The following is a 9570-nucleotide window of genomic DNA, read 5'->3' as shown; positions in this document are numbered from 1 at the left end:
CAGGGCTCCGGGCACCGTCTCGGGTCGAGGCCTAACAAACCTCGCACTCCAGGCCCCGAAAGCCAGGCGGTGTTCGCCCTCCGCCGTGGATCTGCCCCGCGCCCCCCAGGGCCGGTCTTCCTGGCTTGGTTCCCCGCACCCTGTGGGCCTCGGCTCTCCCCACCCCACCGCGGGGGCCTCGGAAGGGAACAGCAGGGTAAGTAGCCCCCAGCTCGAGCAAACGCCTTCCTTACCGGGGATCTTGACTCGCAGACATGATCCTTAGAAACTAGGGCGGAGTGCCCGCCTATCGACAACTTATAGAGCGCCCGACCCCGCCCCAGCCATCGCATTGGCTTGGCCGCCTGGGCCCCGCCTGCCGGCGCTCAGCAACTCGGCGTGACGTTAGTTTGTAGGCGCTCTGGCACGTAGCCACCATTGGGTAATTGGAGCGCCTATCAAGTTGGTGACCCGCCCCACAGCCTCATTGGCTACTGGGCCCGCCCTTCTCACCGGTACGGAAGTGACATACAGGACTCTGGCCTCGAGGCCAGGCAGCCATCTTGGGGCCCTGCACCTCTACACGTGCGGAGGTGAGAGTGCCTGTCATGTGGCCTCGTAGACCCTATCATGAAAAGGGGGCGAGGTTTCAGCCTCCAGGGACTTCCGGGCTCCCGGGACTACCACGTCCCTTTGCCTTCTGCCCCAGGTGTTCTCTGGACCCACATTGTGTTCTCCAGCAGAGAGACTGGACAAACCGGATGTGTCCAAGTGTGCAGGGAGGATGGGATCAGGAGCCGTACCCTAGCGGCTGGGAGGGCTCCCCTGGCTGGAGGGGGAGGGATGGGATAACTGACTTCCGGGCTTAAGAGCATTGGGGTTGCTGTCTCGAATCCTGGCTGGCTCCCTTCCCTTAAGTGACCTGTTCCCCAACTTTAGGGCCTCTCAGGCTCCCCTATTTTTGAGGATTACCTACGCTCCTTCTCCCGTCCTTTGCTCCTCTGGGTGGGGGTCCTTTTTGGTGACTAAGACGTGGTGTTGGCACTGTCTGAGCCAGGGATGGCAAACTGGCCCCTTCAGTCTCAAGACCCACAAAAGGGTAGCTGACAGCACCGACTGGAGGAAAGCCTGAGGTAGAGCATATCCCTGAAGGAAGACCACCACTATGTATCTCCAAAGGATCCTTTATTGACCAGAGCAGGACCGTGGCATTTATATATATATGTAAAAAAAGTTTGAAGATCTGGCAGGCAGTAATCCCTTTGCCCGCCCGCCACCCCAGCAGATTTTCCTGGGCCCACCCATACACATGGAAGGAGGATCACTGCCCCACCCAGGCCACAATAGTCCCCTGCAGACGAGGGAAAAAGGGGCTTTTCCACGGCCACCCCCTGACGTCAGAAAACAACAAGTATTCTCTCAAAGAAAAACAAAATACAGAAATCAATTAAAACATTTAAATATGAAAAACCAAAGGGAATTGGGTGGGAGAGGCAAGAGAGGAAAGGAATTGAAGTTTCTTGGGAAGAAGGGCCTCCCATGTCCCCCTGCCCATTAACGAATGGGCTTGAGGCCTGGGATACGAGGCTCACACAGTGAGTTTGCGGTGACACAGCTCCTTGTAGATCTGCCGGCGAAGTTTGGGCATGTCCTGCTGGGTGAAGCTGAATGGCTGAGACAGGGCCAGGTGCTTGCAGTACTAGGTGTTAACAAAGCAGGCCATGAGAACCACCTACTGAGTATCGCCTTAAGTCAGGACCTGTGCTACACATTTCATATGACATATATCTCATTTGATCTCTCAGAGAACATTTCACAAATAGAAGAATCCAAGGCCCTATAGCCTGGGACTCAGACATTTCTAAGTCTGACTCTAAATCCAAGGTGCTTATTTGGTACATGAAATACCTAGTATTAAAAAGAAATCACTTTGCAATGGGGGTGAGAAAGCAGGTATATGCCAGAGACCAAGGATGAGACCAATGTGGGATGTGAAGCCAGAAAAGAACCAATGAAACCAGGATTTCTGCATTCTAACACATAAGATTACTCCCTGCTCCACAAGTGGCTGTGAGACAAATAAGGGATGTAGAAGAGCCTCCCATCTCCCTCCCAACCCTTTAATCCAACTGTCATCTGCTCACCTGCAACACAAAGGCGCCACAATCACTGTCATTATTCTGCCTGGCCACGTTCTAGAGAACAGAAAGAAGGTAGGGCCTTTACCTGGTGACTGCTAGGGATGTGACTTCAACTTCTGCCTCCTACCACTATCCCCATTATTAACTCCATGCCCCTTCCTCTAGAAACTTACCATTTTGAAGTAACCTTTCCAACCTTGATGGAAATCCAGCCGGTCTTTCTTCACTGCCTCTGCCTGTAGATACTTGGCAATATGCTATGCAGATGGAGAAATAGATGAAGTTGAACTCATGGTGTGGTGGTCAGGCACCAAGCCCAGGTTGCTTCTCCAGAGACCTCCAAACCCGCCTTTCTGCCTGGAATGCCTTGCCACTGGATGTCCTTCCCAATTCTACCCATCTATCCCCTTCCCTCACAAACCTTAGGGCAGCGGCGGTTTAGGGTGCGCTGCGAGTCAAAATAGGTGATGGTGCGTCGCCTCACATCAACAGAGATGAGGGACCAATGCACCTCCAGGTGGATGGGGATTAGCAGCAGCTCCTTATTAAAGATGTCCACCTAAGGAGGCAGTGTCAGAGATCAGATAAGACAGCACATGAATCCTGCCAACTGCCATGAGGTTCTAAAGAATGGAGAACCTGGCTGGCATGGCTCAGTGGTTGAGTGTCGACCTATGAACCAGGAGGTCACAGTTCAATTCCCGGTCAGGACACATGCCCACCTTGAAGGCTCAGTCCCTAGTGGGGGGGCATGTAGGAGGCAGCTGACCAATGACTCTCTCATCATTGATGTTTCTCCCTCCCTCTTCTTTCCGCTCTGAAATCAATAAAAAGATATTAAAATTTAAAAAAAGAAAAAGAATGGAGGAACAGGCGAGGAGCTACATGGGGGAACACAAGACTGTCCCTGGAGTGCGAGGCAAGGCTCAACATCTGATGTCTAGATTCTTGGCTTAGGGAGGAAAGCAAGACAGAAAGTAGTATCAGAACAAACACTCAGCAGCCCAGAATGGCCAGTTATTTTTCACACGTTAAAGGTACAAGTGCTTAGTAGCTAAACACCCAGGCTCAGGGTTCTGGAACCAGACTGCCAGGGTTCAAATCCACTTCTCCATTTACTAGCTTGTGACCATGGCAAGCTACTTAATACTCCCTCTGTCCCATAATAATAGTAGCAAGTGAATATTTAAACGGGAATTATTGGCGAATGCAGCTGTAAGTTATGTTGTCGTGCAAAATTGCGAAGCCTTCAATCAAAATCAATGTTTCATGACATCTGTCATTTGTTTTGACACATCTTTCAATTTTTAGGTTAATTTAATTATTACGAATTATAACTATTTTTCTAATTTCATCCGCTGATTGAAATCAATTGTTTTATTTCAGTTGAATATCAACCCATTGTAAAAGTAAGATGAAAAAAAGAGTTTTCAAGCAAAGATCGAGTTGCGATTGTCCAGTTCTTGATGCATCAAAAGAAAAAGGAAAAGTTGCAGAAAGGTGCAATTACGTTAGCTGCAAAACAATTTAAGTGCAACAGAATGACCATATCAAGAATTTGGAAACGTGCTTCCAAAAATAATTTTCAAGGAGAATCTTATGCTAATGTTGATTCTTTGAAAAAACAAAACTGTGGACATAAATGCAAAGATTATGGAGAAAAACTTGAAAAACTTAGACATATTCCTCTTAGCAGAAGAGGCACCATATTAGCCTTTGATATTATTTCTCCCAAAATACTGGATAATACGTTTCTGTCACTTCAACAAGTTATGCTGGAAGCAATGAAGAACAACGGCTCCAATAATTTTAAGCTCACGCATATAGGGAAAGCAAAGCTTTGCAGCCAAGGGATCCTACCTACAAGTTTAAAATGCAGTAACGAAATTATTGAAAAATCCAGAAACTATCTGAACACTCAAAATAAAAGTTAGGAGTACTATTTTTAAATTATTGTTTAATTTAATATAGTTTTTTGATAATAAATGTTGCGTTCTATATTTTCTTTTGCTACTATTATTATGGGACAAATTATATTCATCAACTGCTACTATTATTATGGGACAGAGGGAGTAACTCTTTATACCTCAGTTCCCTTATCTGGGGTGAAAATAACAGCATCTATATCACCTATTTGTTATGAGGATTAAACTAAATATCCATAATGCACTAAGAACAATGCACCTAGTAAATGTTCATCAGTTAACACAACAATCCTTCGAGGATGTTCTCCTGTTCAATCTAACAATGAGATAACTGCAGCTTGAAAAAGTAAAGTAACTCGCCCAAGGTCATAGAAAAAATGTAGAGGTGGGACTCAAATACAGGCAGATAATACTTTCCCCAGTAACAGGCATCATCTTTGACTTCCCTCTTTTCTTCAATTCCCACATCCAATCTGTCAGAAAGTCCTATTGGTTCTACTTACAAAACTTTATCCTAGATAAAACTACTTCTATTTCTACCATTACCACACTGCTCCGTTTCTCATGTGGGCTTCTGTGCTACTAACTTAATCTGCCTGCTTCCACTCTTGCTCCCTTTCAGCTCATCATTGAAATAAGAGTTCAAAACATGAATCACTTCACAGCCTGCTTAAAACTCTTCAATGGCTTCTCAGTATACATGGAATAAAATCTACCCTATCCTCCATGCCTTACATGATCTATTCTCTGACCAAATTTTGTATCATTTTCCCTTGCTCACTGTTTCAACCACACAGGCCCTGGTCCTCAAATGTTCTCTCTCACTCTGTGTCCCATGTACTTGCTGTTCCCTTTGCCTAGAACACTCTTCCCCCAAATCTGCACTTGGCTGGCTCATCAAGTCCAGCTAACGGAGGCCTTCCCAGATAACCCAATATAAAGTTCCCACTTCCCATGCTACTACATTACTCTGTTTTAATTTGTTTATAGCATTTAGCACTAGCTGAAACTTAACTTGCTTATTTATTCTCACCCTATAAAGGCAATGAATTTTTCCTTACTTAACACTGTATCCTCAGTGCCTGGAATGGTACCTAGCACACAGAAGACATTTGATAAACACTGAAAGTTTGAAAGAACAGGTTGAGGAAAGAGTTAACTCTAATTCTTTAAAGGCAAGGTGTTAACATAAGTAGATGTAAATTCATAACTCACGTTTTTGGTCCACCTTTTCACCCCATCATAACCCTTGGTGCGAAGTTTATCGTAAAAGAAACTGTTGAAGAAATGCACCTGTGCCAATGATAGAAAAGAGCTGGATGGAATTAAAAACCTCAGGCCTCCAGTGTCCTCTCCTTTCATTATGGCTCTAAAGACTGCTTTCAACAACCTGCATCCCAACTGACAGAGAGAAAAACCCCCAAACATGTTTGTAACTTTATCTTAGGGCTTCCTATCCCAATTTGTGGGTTAGCCATAGGGGAAAAACACTAAAGACTGGAGGAAAGAAATAGACTTGTTAAATTCAGGACCAAGACTATAGATTTTAATTTAACAGATTACCTTCCACCACCTCTCCCCAGAAACTAGGACCCTCTTTATGTAAAATGGGAGATGAAAGGGACTGAAAAGCTGCTCAGAACTGTGGAAATTCTCCTGGGAACTGAAGCACCTGGTTAGGCCTACCTTTTCAGGGACTGTGTCCATGACCAGGTCTCCATACATGTTCATCACCTGGGGAGAAGATGGAAGACAACTTGCCATGGAGGCTGTGATATGGGTACAGGGGTCTTCCCATGAAGAGGGCCCCAGACACCCTGCTCCCTCTTGGGCCTGTTTCTCTCCTCCTCACCTGGTCATTGAGCCAGTTCTGTCCATACAAGGTCCCCAAGTCATCCATGGTCAGCACATGCCTCTTATAAGCCACTCAGAAGCCCCTCACCATGGCATTGCCTGGCATCCGCTGGTAGGACTGGATCAGCTGTAGCACCAGGCCCTTCCTGAGTGGGCCAAGGATGGAGTCACTCAAAAGACAAGGGGGCTAGGGCACACAGAAGTCCCTTCTGTTGTCTAGGATGAGTCTAATCTTCCCCCCTTTTCTGGGTCATAGGTCCCTTTTGAGACCTGCTAAAGGCCTACTCCTCAGAAAGAAGCACACGAATACTCAGGTATACACAGTATTTCAGGATTCCAGGTAAAGACCCTCCCAGGCACTTTGCCTGCAGATTACCCTGCTTCAGTTCTAGCTTCCTCCTTCTTCCCAAGTACATCCCTATGACAGAAAAAGCAGTGTTCTCTGCCCACCCCCTAAATCCCAGCCCTCTTCTAAAGGGCATCGCTTTGATGCCTCACCTGGAAGGCGTAGAAAACTCCTGCTGGAAAATGTCCTCCAATTTCTCTACTACCTCATCAGTGCTAAGGGGGATGAGGCTGCCGTAAGTTTGAAGGAATTCATCTAAGATGCCTGAATGCAGGAGGGAAAGAGTACTAGGGTAAGACTTCCAGACTCTGATCTAGGAGTCTGTTGAGGGAAAGAGACTAGGTCCCCTAGGGTTCCTTACTCTGCACGCAGGTCACATGCTCCTCCCGCAGGGGGCTATGCTGGCCAGTTTTCTCCCCGGGCCGCTCTGCCTCTTCTGCAGTGTCCAAATCTGAGCCCTGAAAAAGCTCCTGGGCCACATGGTCCCCGATGCTGCACACATTACTGATGAGGATGCTGGCATCAGGGGGTGCCAGACTTCGCTCCCCTTCTGGCCCAGATGGTCCCCCAAAGCCGTTGGGCAGAGTACAAGAGAGGAGGCCTGTAGGGCAGGGGAACAGGATGGGGATGAAAAATTGGTTCAGATCAAAGGACAATGGGAAGATCAATATAAACTCTTAAGGAAAGGAGAACCTAAAGCATAAGATAAGCATGTCCAAGAGGTTATATAGCGATAGAGAGGAAGAGTTACTAGTTAACCTTTGAACTATGTGGGGGTTAAGGACACTACATCCCCCTCACACATGTATAACTTTTAACTCCCCCCAAAACTCAGCTGTCCCATAGTATCTATGGGGGATTGATTCCAGGATCCCTGTGGATACTAAAATTCACATATGCTCAAACCCCTTATGTAAAATGGTAAAGCACAATGCATATAATCAGGCTTTTGCATCTGTGGATTCCCAACTGCGTACTGAAAATAGTCTTCGAGCTCTAGCCGTTTGCTCAGTGGTTAGAGCATTGGCTTGAGGACTGAAGGGTTGCGGTTTGATTCTGGTCAAGGGCACTTAATTTGATTGCAGACGCAAATTCAGCCCCAGGCCCCGGTTGGGGGGCACAAGTGGGAGGCAACCAATCAATATGTCTCTCTCACATTGATGTTTCTGTCTCTCTCCCTTCCATTCTCTCAACAACAACAAAAATTTTTTAAAAATATCCTCAGGTGAGGATAAGCAAAACAAAAAAAGGTCTTTGATTCATGATTGTTTGAATCCCCAGATGTGAAACTCACAGACATGGAGGGCCAACTCCAAATATAAGTGGACTCACACTGTTAAAATCTGTATTAAGGGTTAACTGTACTCATAGGAGAAAAGCAAGACTACGGAGTCAGAGAGATGCACCTAGCACAGTACCTGACATATATAGCAAAGGCTCTCAATAAATAATTAGTAAAAACACAGCCTAAATTGTTTAGTGTGATTCTCCAAAAGAGAAATATTCTGAATGAGAATGCCACACACAACCATACAGGTGACGTACACTCCACAACTCAGAGATCCCATCCCACCACTATGAGAATGGCACCCTCTGGAGATGCACCCGCAGGGCCTTTATCCTCAAAGACTGAATGAAGAAGAGGGATTTCAAGTGGACAAGACTGACTTTTCTAAACCATGTCTCCCCTTTTCATCTATGCACAGAACGAACACCTATTTAAGGATTCTGTATCCCAGCCTTGACTACCTCCCCTTAGTTCCTGCTGAAAGTGGGGCTTAGGACATCTCACAGCTATTCTGGACACCACCACCACCGCCTCGCCCTCACTCTGCCATCCTCCTTTCCTTAGGCCGTTTTCATCACAGCAAGAGGCTCCTGGTTCTCTAGAATCTTAGCCCTCCCCACCCCTTCCTCCACCCTATTCCCACCTTACCCGAGTTAGGGTCCAGAGGAGACTTTGGAGTCCACCTTAATCCATCTTCCTCCATGGGGGGCCCAGAGGGCACTGGTGGAGACCCTCTCACCCCATCCTCAGCCATGAGAGCACCTAGCAGACCCAGCCGAGGGGGAGGTGGCCCCCTGGGGGAGTCAAAACGACAGCAGGGGGATGGCACCTGTGGTGTCGCACCCCCTTCCTGGGGTGAAAGATGGTTCTTGGGGTGTGCAAGGCTCCGCCGCCGGCCCCGGTGGCGCCCCCAAATCTTCCAGTGGAATGTCAGCGAGGTGCTTTTTGAGTAGAGCAGCATCTGGAAGGCTCTCATAGCTCTACGACGGCGCTGTGAGCAGGTTTTTCGATGAGTAGGGCGGGGAGGGCGAGGGCGCTGGATGGCTCCCAGCTGACCCCATCTCGGGGGCAGCCTCCAAGCTGCCACTTCTTCTTCCTCATCTTCCTCCTCCTCCTCCTCTTCTTCCTCTTCACTAGCTGAGGCATCAAAAGAAGGCCGAGGGACAGGGAGGCGTCTGGCTGGCACTGTGTTCCCTGACCCAGGATCTGGCCCAAACCCGCCACCTGATTTGAGTCGAGGTTTGGGGGGTGGGGGCCAACGAAGACGCTCTCGCCTAGGGCTTGAGTAAGCTGGAGCTATGCCAGGTCCTGAAGGCTCAGGCCCCCAAGACCCGGTCCCTTGTATAGTCTCTTTCATCTTCCAGTAGCCTGTAAAACAAAGGAGTGTCAGAATCTAAACATTCTGTACCCCGGATCCTGCCTTTCTTCCTCAACATGCCTGTTCTGGAATCAGATGCAAATAAACTAGGATTCAGAGAAATGCAAAACGGGAAGGGAGGGGTGTGTGAAGCAAAACTAACTTCAGATCTTCCTGGTTAACGTGGTCCACAGGGACCCTCTACCAACTGTGCCATCATCTCTCCCCTACCCAGATAGAGGCAAAGGAGAATGGCTAAAGCAGAAGGCCTTAGGGATCTTATTTGGTCAAACCCAAAATTTTCAGGCTCTATTTCGCTGTTTTAATACCACCAGGAGTGTCCTGCTCGAGAGCCTAATCAAGGATATGGTTCAGCTGGGGAACACTGACATGGTACATGAGAACACAACTTCCAAAAGGAAACCGTGGTCTAGAGAGGAAGAAGCGGGGGAGCGGGAGCATGCTCAGACGCCTCGGGAGGGAACGGGGAGGCCGGAGCTGTGGTGCAGGTGGTAGAGCTGATGCCAAGGGAAGCATGGCAAAGGCAGCCGAAGGAGAGCCAGGCGGCGGCCGAAACACCCGAATCCGGGCGCCGGGGAAAAACGGAGCCGTGCGGCCAGGCTGGCCCAGCCCCCTCTCCGCGGTCCCCAGGGACCAGAACGCGTCCCAGCAGCGGCACC

The 9570-nt window shown here is 48.2% G+C and overlaps 2 protein-coding genes across 2 annotated transcripts in view; both read right to left on the bottom strand.

Annotated features, from left to right (window-relative positions):
* EIF4A1 (eukaryotic translation initiation factor 4A1) overlaps nt 1–326 on the bottom strand; it is a 5698-nt gene extending 5372 nt beyond the window's left edge. The window contains exon 1 of the mRNA XM_005878751.2: nt 234–326. Within this exon, the coding sequence (XP_005878813.1) occupies nt 234–256 (23 nt within the window). The 5' untranslated portion in view covers nt 257–326. The remainder of the gene's footprint in view (nt 1–233) is intronic.
* Nucleotides 327–1147: 821 nt separating this feature from the next.
* On the bottom strand, nt 1148–8902 carry SENP3 (SUMO1/sentrin/SMT3 specific peptidase 3). The gene is given in 10 exon segments (XM_005878750.2): nt 1148–1678; nt 2124–2174; nt 2294–2377; nt 2542–2679; nt 5261–5338; nt 5732–5779; nt 5898–6045; nt 6398–6509; nt 6607–6846; nt 8182–8902. Coding segments are annotated over 10 exon segments (1719 nt in total). The 5' UTR covers nt 8891–8902; the 3' UTR covers nt 1148–1567.
* Nucleotides 8903–9570: the final 668 nt, after the last annotated feature.

Source organism: Myotis brandtii, unplaced genomic scaffold, assembly GCF_000412655.1.
Source record: "Myotis brandtii unplaced genomic scaffold, ASM41265v1 scaffold573, whole genome shotgun sequence".
In the NCBI taxonomy this organism is placed as follows: domain Eukaryota; kingdom Metazoa; phylum Chordata; class Mammalia; order Chiroptera; family Vespertilionidae; genus Myotis; species Myotis brandtii.
The sequence above is the reverse complement of the archived record's forward strand: the minus strand, read 5'-3'. Positions and strand labels throughout refer to the sequence as shown.